The 20,435-nt window shown below is 44.4% G+C and overlaps 1 protein-coding gene across 10 annotated transcripts in view; it reads right to left on the bottom strand.

Moving 5' to 3' along the window:
- AGAP1 (ArfGAP with GTPase domain, ankyrin repeat and PH domain 1) overlaps window positions 1–20,435 on the bottom strand; it is a 402,057-nt gene that overhangs the window by 302,014 nt on the left and 79,608 nt on the right. For 3 of the 10 annotated variants that reach the window (XM_052791195.1, XM_052791197.1, XM_052791196.1), the window contains exon 1: window positions 11,990–13,281. The exons of 4 other annotated variants lie outside the window; for them this stretch is intronic. In XM_052791195.1, coding sequence (XP_052647155.1) covers window positions 11,990–13,181 — 1,192 coding nt within the window. In that variant the 5' untranslated portion in view covers window positions 13,182–13,281. Of the gene's footprint in view, window positions 1–11,989; window positions 13,284–20,435 lie in introns of those variants that run through there. 3 more of the 10 variants (XM_052791199.1, XM_052791200.1, XM_052791198.1) reach the window with 3 other exon arrangements.

Below are 20,435 nucleotides of genomic sequence, written 5' to 3'. Positions count from 1 at the left end.
TGGGCGGGGAATTAGTTTCTGCAGCACACAAGTAGAAGAAAAGGTAAACATCATCAACAGTTCCTCATTGCTTGCAGACCTTCAGACTTGGTTCAGAAGGGACAAAAAGGTCCCTCCAAATCAAGCGTTGGTATTTCACTTGCACCCAAATCAGGACAGGTTTCAAATGCATCAGATGAAAACTGCCCATAGACAGCTGTAGTAAAATCCATCCAACAAAGTTTCTCTTGCTTAAACAAAGCATCTAGTGCAGATAATAAAAGACCCTGGTGCTACTCTGGCTGAGACTTATATGGAAGATTCTGGAAAAAATCATGAGTGATACTGGCATCTTGCTTATCTACCCAGGAGGACCCGGATCAGGAATTCTTCAAGTGCAAGAAGCATCTACTCAAGCATCTATGCACATCAAGAAGCATCTATTTGAAAGACGACCACTTCTGAAAGACACGCCTACAGCTGAATGACAAAACCAGACCTGTACTTTAATCCTCACTGTCCTTAAAGATGATTTGTTTCTGCTGGTGAGCTGCAAGAACGAATAGGGCTTTTTGGGTTATAAGCTGTTCTTACACAGATTGAGTGAACTAATAAAAAGATCTCTTTATTTTAATTTAGGCTCAGTTATAGCCTAGGCTCCTCAAAGTCCTTTTCAGAAACTGCTTTCACTAGAAAGCCACAACAGGGCTCTGGCTGTCCCTTGCCACCCAGCCTCACCACTCCTGACCTTTGAGTGCCGGGCTGGCGTTGGGAGTGGGAATTCCTGGCACCTTCTCGGCAGAGCCAGCCTGCGGGACCCGTAACATGCGGTGCCAGCTGTACACCTCGCATGCCCAGCTTCAGCATCCGTTCCTTCACTTTATACTTGCAAATAATTTAAGAGGGAGAAGAAATTCAGTGCCACATGAGGCTTAAGCACTGAAGTGCAACTTAGCAATCACAGCACAAACACAGACTGAGGACAAGGCAACACAGCACAATCACCTCGTGACAGAAAACAGCATGTCTGTCCAGGAACTCTGACATCTAAACCAGTTAAATTAAACAACACTGTTTGTCAAACTAGAAACTCTACAGCCTTACAGCACTGCTGTACAACAGCGACCAATGTACTTTTATCTTACAGGCACAAATGAACTGGAGAACATTTGGATTCCACAACAGTAGTTTTTTTTTTTATTTTCCTTTTTTGAGATTTTGAATTTGGGATTCTCTCAAAATGCTTTTCAGAGGAAGTTTTTCCATTATATCAGTTCTGTTCACTGCAGGAAGATGGCAGTTAGAGTAACAACACATCTTACAATGACTGCAGTGCCCTGTGATCAGCCTCTAATTATCATGACGTCTCCTCCCTGCTTCAGGTTAAAAATAGTTAGTTCAAAGGGCTGGAGGTCAACTGCATTAGCAGGTAATTCACTCGCACACAGAAATCAGAAGGCACACACAATTCTCTGCTGCTGCAGAGCTTCCACAAACACACAGTGCCTGACTGGAGAGGTAAAGCAGGCAGTAATACTAAAAGATGATAATAACCTCAGGAACACTTAAGTCTGAACATAAAGCAAGACAACTACATGATTTTGCTTTTCACTCCCCACCCATTATGTTCACAAGACCAGGAGATAAGGAGGGGCAAGAAAAGGGATGGATTCCCACAACGAAGTTTTCAATGCAGCTAAACATAACTCGCAGTATTTCCATGCCTAGGGTACATACATACAGTAATAATCAAGCCCGCTTACACATCTTCATACACAGTCAAGGTGCCAAACATAGATCTTGCTTATCTGATCTCAACCTACTCTTTTTATAGTCTATCATTCTCAAACAACTTCATAACAACTTTACCTTGAGTCACCCAGGAAACTCTGCAGATATCTAAACTGAAAATCAAGAATTTCTTCAGAGAACTTCACATTCCATCCCAGAGGGCCCCATCCCCACCTAACCCAGCACCTGAAGTTCATCTGTATTACCTTCACTCTTCATTCACAGCAACATTATATTCTCAAATACCATCATCTGCACTAAGCACTGACTTTTCAGCTGACTTAAAAATATCTAAGAATTTCTTAGACATAAATTACACTCAGGTATTTTTTAGAGATTAGAAGTGAACACAAGAATAAAGGTTATTTTACGTGGAACCGCTCACATTCGGGGCATTTAGCTAATGCCTATGCCTTGAGAACTACAGGCCAACAGCAAGATTGACTACCCCAGAGCCATGCCTGCCATCAACAAGAGAGTCCCAAGGGTCAAGCACTGAGAAGAGCCAGCACTATCCTTGTTGAAAGACAGTTTCCACATTGCATGGTTTTCCTGCACTAGCACAGACCTTATGAACAGCACAGAAAACTAACTAATTCTCACACACCCAAGCTTCTGTTTTCTCGCCAGTACCCAAAATCATGAGATATGTTATTGACTGGGTTTCTAGAAGGTGGCTGTGAATAGCTGAAGCCACCTTTGACAGCTGCCTGGCACAGTTACACCCGAACAGAGACAGCACTCTATGCAACAACACTAAACGGGAGCTGAAAGATGCCATTCACTCCCATGTACTTTCACCACTGCTTTCAAAATGCCTTTTTCTGAAAAAGTCCTTTAGTGTTGTCGTCTTCCTTTGAACCTTGGGAAACAATCCTGCCATGCACAACTCCACATGGAAATGAAAACTTCTCTAGCTCTGTGCCACTCGCCTTAACTCTTGAGTATCACAAAAGCCTGCCCAGCAACGCAATGCTGTAAATCTGAGGAACTTCATCACCAACAGGACAAAATAAAAAGACATTCTCCTGAGGATAGAAATTAGCCTCCTCTTATTAAAACAAACTTTTCATTGATAAATTTACCAAGCAAGGACATCTTTTGTACTAGGAAACTGGGAGTCAACATGAAAGGCATACTGAGAACATCGAACGAAGCACCCTTTATAATGATTAAAAAAAAAAATTATGGATGTCACTTCTGTGAAGTAACCACATGAAGTAATAGTTTGAAAAAACTTTCACTTGAAAACACACCTGACTGAGTTAACTCAGCAGAAACACAGGACAATTGGGTGTCAAACTATGAATCATATTCATAGTTTCTTAAAGCATTGGTGTCAGTACATAACACCATAGCACCAGGCTTGTTTCTCACTTGAGGAAAAAACAAGAAACCATCAGCACTTTGCCTACAGCACAAAGCTACCATCAGAAGGTGGAGAGGCATTATCCTGGCTAACTATCATATGGGGGGGACGGACACACCCACAACAACAGCAGAGCAGTTGCATTTCTCCAAACAGCCGCAGTGGAGCTGAGCAACCTGAATGCATTTCGAGCTACACTGTAACCTGGAGATCAAAAGTAGGCAGAGAGAAGCTTTCAAGTGCTTTTGACTCAGTATTTCAAATACCTCCTGAACTCCTCCTAAATAAAAAAAAGCCTACCTTTGTCTTCAGCAAAAGCTTCCCACAGCAAAGAGCAATCCCCATTTACAAAGCAGCAGCAGACATTCAACAGCTGAGGTTCAGTTTTAAGAACACGCACTAGTCACTTGTGGTTACAAAACTGACAGCCCATCTGTATGGCTTTTTAAAGATGAGAAATAAAAAGATTAAGGACTAGCAGAGCCATATGAATAGTTCAAGGAAGGTTTACCTATGGAACAAGGCATGCTCATACTTCTTCTACTCACTCTGTGTGGCATCACCAACACCTGCTTACCACGTGTGCTATGAGGTGTATTACACACATCTAGCGTGTTCCCTGACAACAGACAAAATCATACCTGTTTGAAAATAAATGTAGTTGCTCCGTTTAGCTTCAGATTGACTCTAATTAAAAGGTTAAAGCAGAATAACTTTTTCAACAGGGAAAGCATTCATACTGAGATTTTCATTGTCCAGCATCTGGAATCACAGAAGTCTGAAGCCAACTCCATTAACAGGCAGAATAACCTGCTATCCCTTCACAGGAAAATTGAAGGCAGACAGAGATGGATTTGTCTCCCACCTGAGCACTGTCACTACGTAACAAGACTTTGGTTCTTTCAGCTACTTAGTGAAAAACACCTCCACCTTCAAGGAATGAAGATGGGAGTCAGTGTGTAAAATCATGGATTGGTTGGAAAAAGTTACTGGTATGTATTTGTTTTCTACCATGACAATACTTGGGGCAACCAGGTGCTCTATAAAGGACTAGAAAGGGAACGAGAAGTAAACTAAGAAATAAACTTTAAGACAGGAATTATAAAAAAATACTTTAACGGAGACCCAAGACAGCCAAAGAGGAGGGGACAAGAGCATATACACAGTGAAAGGGGTATCAGTAACAGCCAGTAACGATCTGCCATACCGGACTGTGAGGAAGAGCAGCCTGAGCAAGGAAACCAACAATATGCAGCCAAGGATGTGGCAAAATAGGTGATTTTCAACTCAAGTCAGGTTAGAAAAAAAAAAATCAAATTTCTTTCCAAGTCCTAAGCACAATCCCCTGAAAGTTGTGAAGAGCAATGGACATTCAATTTTAACAGCTTTAATAATTAAAACTACAGAAAAGTTAAACCTTGTATCCTCCATGAGCACAAAATAAGATTTTTCCCTGCAGGACGCAGAGATCGAGACAGAAAAGCTGTTGCCTTGCCAACATAAATATTTCTGTATCGCTGAACAGAAAAGCTTCTGAATTGGGATGTTGCATAAGGAACAGTTAGGTCAACATCCCAGTTTCCCAGGCAGTCTACCCCAGATACAAACACAGTAACAGCCCTGGAAGAGCAGGAGATGTTTCAGGCGATATGTCATTCTGACGCTCATCCCAAAGAAGGCTTTGGATTTCGGGAGCTACGGGGAGACTATCGTCTCTGCAAGAATCCTCCATAATAGTAACACTAGCAGTGCTAAAGGCCACCGCTTTTTCAGGGTTCAATCTAAAAAAAGAAGTGACCCTTAATAGTGAGAATAAGCAGTAACTCATTCATTTCACATCAAGACAAAGATGAAACATCATACTCTTAAGACCCAAATAACATATGCACCCACAGAAAGCAGCAGAAAAACTAAGGAGTGCATCTTGATACCTTACAAATACAATCACAAATACAACTGCACTAAGTGGTTTAGCACTCACTTTTTAAAACAGTTTTCACTTACATTTAATACATAAGCACTGCCATTAAGTGACTGTTTGCACGGGAATAAAGTAAAAAAATCTGCACCAATGTTACAGAATTCTCTTCTCAAAAACCACACGTATATATATACACACTAAGTCCAACACAAGTAAAACAGTATTTTTAGGAATCCAGATTCTGTATCAAACCAGCCAGACAAGGCAACTGACAAATACACACAAACAAAGAGGTATTATAAATAACTTGGAAGTGCCAGGAGCCGGCAGCAGTCAGCACAGTATTTGAGCTCCCCTTCATATCTAAGTTGCAAAACATCAGCATCTAACGCTTCCAAGAAGGAAAGACCTGCTATGGAGCTTCATTCACAAAATGGAAGCATAGCTCACGGGCATTTGAACTGCACTGCATTATGGGCACTTTGAAGAACAAGAACGCTTTGCTAACACTAGGATCTTCCCGAGAAACTTCCATATTATTTCTTAGTAAGTACCTCCAAGGCTGAAATTAACTTCACCAAGCTCAGGAGTCAAGACACATCATTGATTCATCTAAAAATAAAAGTTGATTGATGTAACCAGAACTGACACAGCTGAATTTTTATATTTAATTTAATAGTTCTAGCTATAAGCTAGTGGAAATAAAGTTACAAATAACGGGTCTCAGGTAATTTACAAATAATGTTTCCCATATCAATTAGATATAACTTTGTATACCACCCTAGTGGAATATTTACAGCCAGGTAATACAGATGTGCCTACCTCATAAATCACAATTATTGTATCTGACATTACAGCCAGATCCTATGGGGGTTCCTCATAAAGACCTTTCTGTAATGTCTCAATACACTCAGAGATTTACTCTGTGTTATAACTTCAGACGAGTGACCTTTACATCTTTGTCTGTGCAATCTCAAGAAGTAAGAAAGCCAAAACATATGAAAACAAGTACTATTCATTAAGTTAAATGTTAACTTAAGTGAACCCACGCGACAAATACTCCTTCAAATTAGACTGATCAAAATTTTAAAGACTCTTAACCAATGCAGAAACTAACCCTCATGACAAACACGTTGCCCTGAGTCCCTGCCCTTTCCAAACCCATTACAGCTGTTACTGAAGACCAACAGCTGCAGCATGGAAAGCCAAGTCACTCCACCTTGCTTGCCTTCTTATCCGCAAAGAAAAGTTCAATAAATAACCAGGTCCACCAATTAAGTTTTATTAATGTCTTCTGTGATTAGTAAAAAAAAAACTGTAGGAAGCTACATCGCACTGTATGCTTATTATCTTGATGGTATTTGTTGCCTGTTTTGATGTAAGAAAACATTTGGTACTATTTTGTCAATAAAGCAGAAGTATTTGTCAAACACTGTCATTATATACCAGCCTGAAACATCAAAATCATCAAACGCCCTATTTTAAACTTCCATCAAGATAATAGCTTTATGTTGGATGCTTTTCATGAGCAAAATAGATAATAGCTTCTCAAGTTCAATATACTGACATTTCTTTTTCCTCACACATGAAAAAACCCATTCTGTATTTTTTGGCAGAAACTGCCTTTCACTGTGTGTTTACTGCAGTTGCCTAGGGGAAATCCTAACACCAATTATCAAAAGCAACACTATTACATTAATAGTCTGCATTAATGACTTTTTTTTTAACCCCATGCAGCTCAAAGTGAAAATGAATATGCAGGCATTTGAAAGACATCTGCACTCGCTCTCCGCTTTCCAAATATCTAAGGTTACAACCATACCAAAGAAAACCACAGTTACATGCTAGTTCAGCCATCATCTTACACAAATCATTTGGTAACTGGATAGTTGCACTTCGACAATCAGTATTAAACTACCGGTGGTCATCAGCCCAGTAGTATCAAAACTAGCTCTGCTCTGCAGAAAAGAGCCAAACTGTTCACTCAAAATACACCCAAGTGATTCTTCAGTGGCGATCTAAGAATTCAAGATCTGATTTCAATGCTACTAACAAGCCCACGCTGCATAGCACGCAACATACTGCTTTGAAATTTTATTTTGTCAAATGGAGCAATTGAAAGTTCTGGCTGCTTAACTACTAAAGAGAGCAAGGCTTCAGCATCTGGTACAAGTGATTCCGTTTTCTAGGGCAAAATGACCATTAGAGCCAGTAAAGAATTGCTAATGGCTGAAGTAGCAAAGTTTGAAGTTCTTTCTCCTCTACATGCAGCAACTACGAGCAACTGAAACCCTTCCTTTGGTCTCAGAAAAGAGCTCACATACTGCCCCACATACAGACTCCACTTCTGAAAAACCAAATGCTCCGTCATTAACTCTAGACTTACTAGGATTAAGAAACAGTTCTAGAGTAACCTTATCCTTCTTGTCACACTGAGCACCCTCAAATTCAGGGCAAGTAATCAGGAGGAAAGGAACAAGAATATCATGTTTTAGATGTTTCTTTTCCTTGTGCAAATCATGTTTTGGTCATCTACATGAGCTTCATTACATCAACACAGCATCATTACCTACAGTGGTAAACCAAGCAACAGGCAGATCTCTGGCAAAACAAGAAGTATTGCTAATTTAATTTACAGAGCTTGGTTTGTATGGGAATGGAGATGAATGCCTGCACAATGCTTTTACAGAAGTACTCAACAATCTGTCCCAAGAAAGTTACCCATTACTGCCATTAGGCACTTAACTGTTGAGTTAATATAGAGCAACTTTAAAATTCTACATTTCTTTTCAATTTTAACAGAAAAACAAAGATCATGACTGCTAGCATCTGGCATACACTTCAATATTGTGTAAACATTAATCTATCTCATTCTCTAATTCAGCCAGTGACCTTAATACCAGTTCAGTTCTTAATCATCTGGCTGCATCAGTGCAGCTGGCATTCGTTTTGCCTGACACAAGACCCACCCAATAAATAATAATAAAACTCCCTCTTAGACAATGCTTGACAATGCTTAACCCCAATTGCGATCTATTTATCAGCTAGGTTTGGGGTTTTTTTTCATAACAATGTCTAGACAACACTCACCCACAATAACTGAAACAGCTAGAAGAGTCCTAGAAGACTTTTAGCCCATTAAAGAAACGGACTCTCCAGTGTTGAAAAAGAATATGCTTATACCAGCACGGCACCAAAAACCTGCAGCTACATAATGGGGAACTACGCAGGACCGGTTCCAATACATTTACATCATATCACCCAAATTTTATGTGCTCCAAAGCTTTGCCCCCTGACCCATAGGAGTGCACAGAAAGTTTACTGGGCTGCTGCTAGAAATGCCAGCAGCATAGAAGACTAGCGATCATACCAGGGTAGCAAGCAAGAGATGACACAAAACTAACAAGAATTATCTCAAGTGAAGATTTACAAGAAAAGACTGGAGGCCTCCAACAGAGATCACTCGTCAGCTTTGCTCTACTTCCCATTGCCATAAACTGCAGAGAATTTGAGATAAGAGCTTAAAATTAACTCCTCTAAAACCTCAGGGAGAAAAAACCTCAAAAGAGCAGTTTATCATATTATAATGATACTCCTTTTCATAGTCTACAATTTTGATTCACAAATCTGCTTAATTTATCCTGAAGAGGGGTTATTCAAACAAAGTTATCTCAAAACAAAAGCAACAAGCTAGAACCACTGAAATAGAAACTGCTATTTCAAAACCCCACTGCCCCAGAGCCACCCTCCTCCTCCAGAGCAGCGAGAGTTCCTCTCGTTATGAAAGAATCACAAAGACTTCAAGGGGAAAAAAGTTTAGATGAGGAACAACATTGCCCTTGACGAGTTCTCCTAAATAGTTTTAAGGCAAAAATAGCTCCCCTTGCTTCTCCGACTTGAAGTTTATGGAAGTTTCTCTTTTTTAATTTGGGGGTAGCGGTGGTGGATATGTAAGAACTTTTCTCGCTTCAAATAAATGAATTTACAGGTTAAATACCATGACATAAGTCTATTAAAATCAGGGACAAGTGAACCGCAAAACTAATCATTTGATATTTAGATGGAAAAACACTCCAATATTAGAACAGCAGCATCAGTACAGGATTAGCCTACTGTATAACCATTATTTTAAAATGGACAAAACCACTTACATATTCTTAACACAAAGCTAGCCACGAAGAAAAAGGCTTGCTAACATCACCTCCATAGCCTAGAAGATGTTAGATTAACATGTTGCAATCCTCACAAAAGTGGAGACCATGAACAACATCCGGAAGACAGGCACCAGTCCAGCTAGCAGATAGGCCACTTCATCTTCCTCACCCGTACCTTCAGCTTTTCTTCTTTTAAAAGTTAACTTGTTGGAAAGAAATTTGGTCAGCACTTAAGTGACCTGGAACTGTAGTTCATCTTAGCTGGGAACGTGGTGTTTGAATCCTCTGCCTCCCCATTGCAAAGGTTTTGGGAATTGTTGCTTGCATAGAACTTGAAGCCAACAATGCCATGGCAAATGGGGTTTGCAAATAGGGAAAGAAAATGCTTGATGCCCAAAGACAGTTTACTGACAATATGAAGGATAATTCCCTCCAAAACCAACCTTTACCCACTTCACAGCATAAGTCAAACTCAGTAACATCAAAAATACATAGATTTAAAAATTCTTTACTCTTTTGCTTTAAAAATTCTGTAACTTCAGCTTGTTCAAAAGCATGTTACCTGACTAAAGTAGTTAGGAACAGATTTTCAAGAAGTATCATACAAGCAGGTAATGCAACATCTGGGTGATTATTTCAAGGTGAAAATGCCAAGAAGGTACACTGTTCAAAACTTCTACTTTATAGACCTTAAGCAGGCCTTGTATAGAAAGTACAAAGTCAAGTAACATGTGCACAGAACCAAACACGCAGAATACCAATGGCACAAGGGAAACAAGTTTCAAGTAATAAACCTTCTTTTTGCAACCTGTTACACAGGAAAAAATCCCACATTAAAATCAGGATTCCACCTGTGTCTCCATGATTACTCCAAAATCTAGGCACAGGACTGTCAAGAGCATACCAACTTCACATTGACTAAAGGAAGCAAAAGACAAGTCTTGGCTGAATAGCAGCTCGTTCCAATCTTAAAATACTAAAATATATTCGGCATGCTAATCATAAACTTTTATTCCTAAAAAATAATAGCAGAAATTAAAGACAAATTAGTTTAAACTTAGCTTTCTGAAGTACATGAATAAGCAACAGCTGAAAGCGCACAGACCTTTTTTCTCACAGCAAAAGCCTAAACTGCACTTCTCTGGAAAAAAGGAGAAAGTGGCAGAGCACACCAGACCTGCTAACCCATAATGCAAGCCTGCAACACCACTACCAACCTGTAGCCACAACACTGGTCCCAGGATGCATTTTTTTCTGGAAAACAAGCCTCAAAGCTTACTTTCACCAGATAAATTTGATACTAGCACATACAGGAAAAACCTCTCTGGAACATCTTAATGCTGCGTATCAATGGTTACTCATTAACTGAAATCTTCAACTTATCCTGGGCTGAAAGGACTGTGTTCCGAGTATCTAACTTTACGCTGTTAAAGCAGAGTAACAGTTTAAGCATATTGGCACAGGACAGGCATAAATAGTTGTATGAAGTAACTCTCTGTTGTGGTTACCTCAAACTTTAACCAAGGTCAGACCACAATTTCCGTCAAGATTATTATAAGCCCACATGAATGCCTCTACATCAATAAAATATTACAATCCTCAGTTACTAGGTCTAAATACTTGGCTTTGCTCCTTGTGCCTCAAACTCCAGGCATACTCCACTCGCAGCAGGACTTCTGGGTCTGTAATGGGCTGCCAGCACCATGAAGCATCTCTGGCTATTGCTTCCCCGCAATAAACCACCCGGGCCCAACTCTACAACATCCTCTGCTACACCTGTGCCTTACAGAATGCTTAATCTTTTTAATTGAGAACTGTAGTTCTAGAAAAGCAGCAACTTAGAGATTATTTGCCACTTTGATAAGCACTTAGTGCTCAAAAGCTACTGTAATTACTAGTTAAATGTTTCATCATAGATACCTATTAAAGATTTGAAAAGCACAGGTAGGAAGCAAGCATCCCGTCTTACAATGAAGCTCCATAACCAGCATTTCTGGTTTAACATGTCCCAGGCAAGGATACCGTGATCCCTTCAGATCCTTGCAGAAAGCAGCTAGTCAGCTCTTGACTTCCATCCCCCAGTAAGGTTAATTTTCAAGTTTTTCTTGTATCCTGGGGATTCACAAACCCCAGAATTCCCAATCTGATTTCCATCTAGCATTAGCAACACTTTGGATAGTTAAAAGACTCGCACATAGCTACATAAAATAATTCAAATAGCACACCTTCTGAGTTTGTGCTGTGTTTTTAAAAAATATCAAACTCGGTTTCTTTTGTGACAGAAGAGATTTAGGATTTACAATGTATTACATCCAAAGGGAGCAGGAGTATTTCTGACCACCATAACCCATCTTTAGGACTACAGAAGTCTTTCCAAAAGGGGAAAGTCCCAGTGCTGCGCAGCACTGGGCCACCCAGTGACCTATATACAGCAGCACTGGAGTTCAGCTTCCACTCCATAATTAAACGAGCTGCACTTGCCTCACTCAGCTGTCCTAGAATGCAGCGTCAATCAACCCAGAGAGTGCATTTTGGTTCAGGAGGCACACAGCCTCCCCTGCCCCCATCAGAGCTGCTAAGCAATATACCTGAGAAGAAAGCACTACCACACACTTAAAAACATGCCATATCCACTACCACACACAACCGACACATATCCCGGTGCAGCACCTCCCTCCCCTCATGCCTAAAGGCCCTCGTACCCCACCATCCCTAAGCACCAATGCAGGGCTTTGCAGCAAACACCATCCCCCCGGATGAGACAAGGAAGGGCACCTTTGTGGGGGGACCCATTGATGCTCTCGGAGCTAGACTGCATGTCCACGGTGGCTCTCCTGAGGCTGCTAAAATAAGCCCTGGACCTGGAGAAGCTGCTGCGGGGCGACCGCCCGTGGGGGCTGCCGAAGAGGGCGGAGGTGCCGTCCTTGCGGGCGAAGATGCCGCTGAAGAAGCGGAGCAGCCGGTGCTCGTGGTTGGCGGCGGCGGCGGGGCCCTCCCGGCCCAGCCGCTCGGAGAGCCGCTGCAGGTCGCTATTATCCAGAGTCCGGTTCTTGCTCTTGCTCCGCTCCCAGCGCTCCAGCTGGGAGAGCGGGTCCGCCTGGCTCAGCACCTCGCCCACGTCCAGCGTGTTGCGCTTCTCGGGGGGAACGGCGGGGACCAGGGCGGCGGCGGCGGGCGGCGAGCCCCGCGGCCCGGCCCCCTGGCTCGGCGGCGGCCCGGGGAGGCAGCCGGAGCTGCTGTGCCGCCGCACCCGGCTCAGCGCCCGCATCCGCGGCAGCTCCCCGCCGCCGCCGCTCCAGTGCCTGAAGCTGAAGCTCCGCCGCAGCAGGCCCGGCTGCCGCCAGGGGCTCTGCCCCCGCTCCCCCGCCGCCGGCGGGGCCTCGCCCGAGCGGCCTGAGGGCGGGCCGCGGGCCCCCGGCCCCCCGTCCTCCTCCTCCTCGGGGGAGGCTGCGCCTTCGGCCCCGCCACAGGTGGCCGCCGGCTCCCCGCCGCTCCCCTCCGGGGAAGGGCTGCCCCGCGGCCCCCCGAGGGCGAGCTCGGCGGGGAAGGGCTGCCCCGCTCTCCGCGGCACCTTCAGGCGGCCCAGCTCCAGCTGCCCGGTGCTGAGGGTCCTGAAGTTGCGGAAGCCGCAGGGGCTAGGGACTCTGTCCCGCTCCTCGCCTTCCTCCTCGCCCTCCTCCTCCTCCACCAGCAGCAGCCCGGCCCTGGTGAGGCTGGAGGAGCCCGGCGCCCGGCTCCCCCCGCGCCGCCCGTGGCGGGGCAGCTCCGGCCCGGGATGGCCGCTCTCCGGCCCCAGCAGCTCCTTCTTCACCATGGTCACGGAGATGCGGTAGACGGTTTTCCTCTGGGGGGTCCCCCGCTGCATCCCCTCCGGCGAGGAGGCGGCGGCGGCGGCCGGCGGCTCGCTGCTGTCCAGAAGATACATGTCTCTCCCCGCTGCTCTCCTCCTCCCTTCAGGCAGCAGCATCCAGCCCGGGCATCGCAGGGTGCCCGCCGCCGGAGACGGAGGTGCCGGAGAGACGTGGGTTGCCGGCACCGCGAATCGCAACGCAGAACCACAAACCGCTGCGACCCAGTAACAAAATAAAATAAATAATTTAAAAAAAAAAAAAAAAAGCCTCCCGTCTCACACGCCGGGGCTCGGGGAGTCGCACACCCCGGCTGCGGCGGGGTTAGGCGGCCCCCGCTTCAGCGGCGGCAGCTCCCCGCCGGCATCGCTCCCCGCCGGCAGACGGCGTCCATGGAAGCGCCATCCAGCCCTCCCGGCCCCTGCCGAAGAGACACCCAGGGACGAGTTAAATCCATGCAGCAACCGCATGCATCCTCCTGCGGATCCCAAAATGCATTGCTGGGGAGAAGCACGGTCCGGTATTCAAGGGATTAGAGCAGCAGCAGCCTTCAATTTCATTGTTTACAGCAAGGCTGCACGTTTGCGGATCTTGCGTCCTTTTTTTTTTTTTTTTTTCCCCTCCGCAGGGTAAATCCGATTAATGTCCGTCCTCAGGATGGAGGAGAGGCGGGCAGCGTCAGCCCGCTGCTCCGGCTGGGCTGGAACGGAGGACGAGGAGGGGGGAGGCGTTTGGAAACGAAAACGCCGCCGTTCCCAACCGCAGCGGGTGCAGGAGCGCCCGGCCCCGAGGCGCACGCCCCTGGGCGGGCAGCGCAGCGCGGCGCGGCGCAGCGCCGGGGAGGGCGGGCGGGCGGGCAGCGCTCGGCCGCGGCAGCCGGGGCTCTCCCAAGCGCCGGACTGGAATCCCGGCCCGCCGAGGAGCGGGAGGAAAGGGTTGAGGCACCGTGCACAGGCGGGGGGAGGCGTTGGAAGTCACCAGATTCAGCTGGGGAGTGGAGGGGAAGAGCGGACTCCCACGCACCGCTTGTGTTCCCTCTTCCAAATCTACCCTCTGAAGGGGAGCGAGGTAGCTACAGCCTCGTGCTTCCCGGTATTTATCCAGGCCCACGCAAGGGCAAGGCATGCACTGCCCATGAACTCGGCCCCACCTGAGCTCAGGCTGCTGCGCATCCCAAGGTCTTGGATGCAGGGGGGGATCAAGGGCAACACCGTCTTCTTAACAACGAAGAGTCAAAATTACCCAAAACTGATTTATTTTTCATCTGCGACAACTGTGATTGTCCTTAATAAATGTCTGTTAATGCTTTGCACAATTAAAAAGCCGCATTACTGTATGGTTAGCCATGCAAAAAACTGACCTACCACAACCATTGGTTCCAACAGAACCTGGCTCTCCTACAGAGCTGGAAGACAGCGCGATATGCGCTCCTTTCACACCCAGCTTGCCAATTCTCAAGCAGTCCAGATCAGGGATACTGAAGAAATCAACAACCAACAGATGCCTGCATTAAAATAAGCTATTAGTAAGCCATGATGACAGACACCAGAAATTAAACAATATTGGGAGTAAGGTTTCTGGGTCCCATGCATAATATGCTTTTAAAAGCCAAGCTTCAAAATCTACCTTTTACTGCCTTGTACATCCCTTCCAAGTCTACAGTCAAACACCTTTTACCAATGCCAGTAAGGTCCAAAACCAGTAAACGTGTAAAAATGAAGGAAAGTGAAAACATAACTCAAGCAGAAGAGAACCCCAAAGCTGGCAAGGCAATTCACTCCCAGGACGGCTTCAAAAATCAGACAGAAGAGAGCAGAGAAGACAAAAGCTTCTCCTTCGGTGCTCCCCAGACAAGTACCATGGTTCCAGACCACAAGACACAGGTGGCATGAGCTGGGAAGGACATGTCTTCGGGAGCATTTCCAGGTGGCAGGTTGTATACTCACACCAGATGCACCCAAGAAGAAAGGATGCTCTGGGTTACAGCTACTATACTACATGAGTTTAGTGATGACACTGGGATCCTCCAACAACATGCTGCAGATTGATTACCAGCTGGAACACAGCACATTGCTGATTTAACTCACTTCTCCAAATATGTCAGAAGCGGCTGTCTTTAACAGTGAATAATTAACATTTATTATTCATCTTTGCTCTGTTCATCACAGACTAGATTTGTACACATATCTTCAGCAGACACCTGATCAAGACCAGCCATAGAGAAAAAGTCTTCAGAACAACCAACATGAGCTCACACTTGACCAGCCTGAAAACAGTTTCCAGTTCCTTCTAAATGCTTGTTCACTACAATAGAACAGCAGCAGATTTTTCCATAGGCCATTTCCAGTATTTATTGGGGGGGGGGGGGGGGGGGGGGGAGAGAGAACCTGTTACAAAAAATAGGTCTATTGAGAAATATAGGAATAAATAAAAAAAAAAAAAGATACACACTTTACTAAATGCCAAATACTTCAAACTACTAGGCTGAAGCCGCTACAACACAGTGTAGTGCTCTGACACACCTACGGCTTGCCGATTGCATCCTCCAGCGAAATCCGGGCCGCACTTTCCAGCGCGCCGCTCCAGGAAAGCAGGCTTCTTACCCGGAGTGGAATCAACCATTTTTCATCCTCCCGGGATGACAGACCCCTTCAGAGGAACCACTTTTAAGCGCAGACTAATAGCCGGCACATTCCTTCAACCCTCTCCGGAGCACCCCTCCCCGGCGGCGGGCGGGGCCCACCGCACCGCACCGACCCCGCACCTCTCCCCGCCGGGCCGGGCAGCTTGCCCCTGACCGGGGCCGGTCCCCGGAGGCTGTGCTGCGGTCCCTGTGCTACAGTCACACCGGTGGTGCAGGTATTTAACATCGATCGCTGGGTTCGAGATGCTGCAACAACTCTTCTACAGGTAGTAACCTGTACTCGGTGGTTGCTCTGCTTGCTCGAGCCAATTACTCGCCACAACTTACCACCCTGCGACTTCTTGTAACACAACCGACTTTGCCAGCAGTCCAAAGACCATCATCTGCAGGTCCTGTCATCTCTCTTCATTCACCACTGGACAGAGAAACTACACCAGCTTTAAGATATCTGTCATTAGTGGACCGTACAATATTGGGTTATCTCAGGGGAGGTACATAATTCACAGAATAAGGGAGTTCATGTTTAATATTCTGCAAGAGCTCCAAAATTACCATGGAGGCCTGTGCAGTACCTTAACTCGAGGGATTTTGCCCGTAGCCCACGCACAGCATGGCTTCACTGCGCCCACCCCAATCGGGCTGAGATCCAAGCAGCTTGAGCAACAACAGCACATTCCCCCCTGCCCGACTGCTCCTCCTGTAGTGCAATTAGCACAGATCCGGTCCCAGAACAGGAGAAGTCCCTCAGGCCCTGGGACAAGAGCAGCCAGAAGCCACAGCAGCCAACCCAAACAAGTCATTTGGCTTAAAGCCTACACCATGTGTCCTGAAGGGCCCTCAGCAGCAGCTCCCGGTTACCTTGTATTCTGCAGGCAGCTGGAAGCACAGAGCATGATGCGCACGCACAATAAATACAGGGCTTCTTTGAAAGGCCTCAGGTCCACTGACAGTCTGATGACACAAGAATCTACACCCTTCATTTATCCCACCTAACTCAAAAACTGCAAATTGCTATACTACCTTCTACCAAGTACATGAAATACCTCCAAAGTATTTTGCTTGACAAAGTCTTACTGCCCCTCCAAAATATTCACACTGAAAAGCAGTACCATGTAAATCCTCCATTCAATGTAGCCATTAAAGGGTCATATTTGCCACTTTCCATCCTACTGCCGAGGTCAAGCCTATCTATACTACTTTGAAGACCTTCATCAGCAACCAAACCAAATGCCAGTGCATCTCTAGAGGCAACATAAAGCCCTTTGAACATGTGGAATACAGTATTTTGATTTTTCACACAGGAAGCTCATCCCACAACATTGCCAGCAAACTAGCAAAACCCAGCCTGATGACTTAAAATGCATAAACATGTTCCACACAAGAGAAGCACTCTACTATCATTCAGAGTCTCACAATTTTCAGCAACAAACCCCAATCATTTATTTTAATCCACACGGTGAAGCACAGGTAACATGGATGTCTCAAATACATCTTTAAAATGCTTCAAGCAATCTTCACGTGGACTTCTGCCTTGCACAGTCTGCTTTACTATGAAACCGCAGTGCTGCAGTACCCACTGCATCTGTAGTGAGACACTGTGCACTGCTAAAAGGAAGCACAAATTAAATACTCCAGATTAAAAGAAAAAAAAAAAAAAGATGAAAAGTAAGATCATCAGAAAAAGTGCAGAGGGAGCCCTGTGAATACACCATTCATTGCTTCCCAATCTGAATGATATTCTTGAGTTTCCCATCATTGCTGACCGGGTCACCAGCAGACAGCACTGACCGCTGAACATGAACAACTGCAGAGATGACCATTCTGGGAGGAGAAGCATTATTATTCTCCAACAACTGTAAAGCAAGTTCACTGTAAGTAACTAAAGTTACTAGTACTGACTTTATAAAGCAAGGAATTCTTAAACCATTAAAAGTGATGTAAAATAGGCTTTGCATTTTCTCTTTTCCCCAAGAACTATTTGCAAAAAGACTTTTGAATAATTCTTTGTAATTCCTTGGTTTTAATTCCTTATAAGGATTTAACAGCCCACCAGCAGATTCAACGCAATCACCATTCAAACATAAAAGCCCAGACAAGGAGAAACATATGCCTCATGTACATCGGTAGCATCTGAGCATTAAAATTTCAATCCTGAGACAGACTTAACAAGTTAGCCTGTTTTGCTGAAACCTTTAGGGGTGCACAGTTCTTGTGATGCTGCTTGTTTATATGCCTATGTTTTGCTTTTTAATGGACATCTTCTAATCATTCAAATCTTCACTGCCCTCGTCATTTTTTTAAGAAAATCAGATCTACATTTTACTTTTTCACACACTGCAGGTTAAACTCTAAACACACAGTATCATTCCAAGTAGTTGTTCCTTTAACAAATTGATTGTGGAAGACAAAATTAGGTCACCTGAACAATTCTTACAGTAATTGAGACGCGATTTCACTTTTCTCTTCTAGAGATACAGTGCTCCATCCGATGTTTGTCATTACAGATCAGCGTTCAACTAGGAAACAAGAGAAGGCATCTGGACGAGAACAACATTGTGCTGGAGGGTACCAGCAATACAGAGACCAAACTCAAGGTCTCTCTCAAGCCACAGGGTTTGCATTAAGCCACTGATCTGTGTTCTTCTGTCACTATGCACTTGTCCATTAAAACAGGCCTGGATTAACTGCAGGCAATTCTTTACTAAGACTAAGTACAGAGTACATCTCACAACAATACAGAGAAGAGGAGCTACCAGCAAGAAGTCAGCATTTGCTATCAATAACGATCTTATTGTCAGCACAATGAAATCACATTCCTGTCCTAAAAACACTCGATGCTGAGCAGGAAAGGGAATAAGGGTGATGGGATGTGTACTAAAAACGCAATTCAATCATTTGTATTTCTCTCACCAGGACAGAAAGAAAATGTTTGCACGTCTGTAAGAGAAAACGAGGTTGGCAGCAAGCCCCTTCAAAGCCCGTAACACTTAAAATATGCGTCCCATCCATTGCAGAGATCTCTGAGGGGAGTCACAGGATACCAGGCATCTGCTTCACCTGGTTAACCGCTTCACCTGGTTAACCGCTTCACCTGGTTAACCGCTTCGACAAAGCCAATACAGAACGAACATGCAGCGTTACAGCAGCTCTTAAATACATCTAAGAAGCACGCATCCTGGAAAGCTACAACTTCTCAGGCAAAGGTCTTGGCATCTAAACAGAAATACTACCAACTGCATCAGCAACTCCTCAGGAAAACTCAGGGTGCTTTCAAACTTCAAAAGGTTGGCATCGCTACTCCAGGAAGGTGATGTGTCTTATTGCCAGGGCTATTATGCCATATGGCATAATACAGTTTACAATACTTTTTCTTTTCATTTCTAAGTGTGGATTTTAGTACTTCCTTTCACATAGATTATATCTATTATGTACTTCATAGCCTAAAAGGCTCATGCTTCATGAGAATATATTATTTTATAATATAAATACAATAATGAAATAGCTTTGACTCATACCCATTCATTAAAGATGAGTAAAGGGGAAATGGGAAAAAACAAAGAGTTAAATCGATTATGATTTTTTTTTTACCATGATACATGCTAAAGATAGTTTGAAAAAAAATTCTCTTATCAGACAGCTTCAAGCAAATTCCAAATTGCATGCAATTTCTGAGCCCAAGTGTGGCAGATTTCATCACTGCAATTTACTTAAAAGAACAGAACAAAAACCATTTTTTTAAAGGGGAAAAGCACAAAGTCTTCAGTTTTTCTGCATGACTATGATTATCGTTCTGATTTCTGCCCTCAAGCTGCTGGAGCCATTACAATTAATATATTTTGCCTATCCATCTGCTTCTCTTCAGCTTAAAAACAAAACAAAACACCTGACTGCAGATGGATTTCTACTGAATAAAATCAGATAGTCCTAAGTTATCTTCTCACTAAACGAACAGGGATCCAGAGAATTAAGTCCGCAAGATTCATCTACCCATTTTAAGTAAAGGGGTTTTTTAGATCACATCATCTGACAGAAGTTGCTGCCTTCTGCTGCTATAGAACTTAACTGAAGCAGCATAGCAGGCAAAAATAAAATAAACCATAGAAACTACGTTTTTTCCTTCATTAATACTTTAACCTAAGACACTAAAGCATGCAGTACCCCTGTCCTGATAGCTACACAGCGAATCTTCGCAGTGGTAAATCTGCCCAGTGAAGGTGGCACAATTAACTTGGTTTATAATTCTGTCATTCCCCCAAGGCCTTTGGTATGGAATGGCCAGTATTAAAGCTGTCCCCATTTCATGCTCTGCCGTATCACAGCATTCCAGTGCATGGGTAGTAAAAGCTCACATAGACTTGTCAGCAGACTCCAGTAAAAGGCTGTAGGTGAACGAGACTACTGTAAAAACAAACCAAATCACTATAGTACTTCATATGCAAACATTAAAAGTTAAAACTGAGGCAGCAGGCAGTAATGCTATAGACCATCATCCTGAGGCCCTCATCAGAGCTGCTAGAAGTTCTCCCTGCCCCTGCAGTGTTAATATTGAGTTATCTGCAGTTTCATCTGCTCCTCTGGGGAAGGAACAAGAGTTACCACTCTTTGCAGCCCTGCAGTCAATTTGCCAGATGATCCCAAAACTCAGCTTCCACTTCAATCCAAGCTGCCAACACCTATCATCTACCCGTCAGGATAACTGCAGAAACATGAATTCTGTAACTTTAATTTG

The sequence above is a fragment of the Harpia harpyja genome, chromosome 7, assembly GCF_026419915.1.
Source record: "Harpia harpyja isolate bHarHar1 chromosome 7, bHarHar1 primary haplotype, whole genome shotgun sequence".
Lineage (NCBI taxonomy): Eukaryota > Metazoa > Chordata > Aves > Accipitriformes > Accipitridae > Harpia > Harpia harpyja.
The sequence above is the reverse complement of the archived record's forward strand: the minus strand, read 5'-3'. Positions and strand labels throughout refer to the sequence as shown.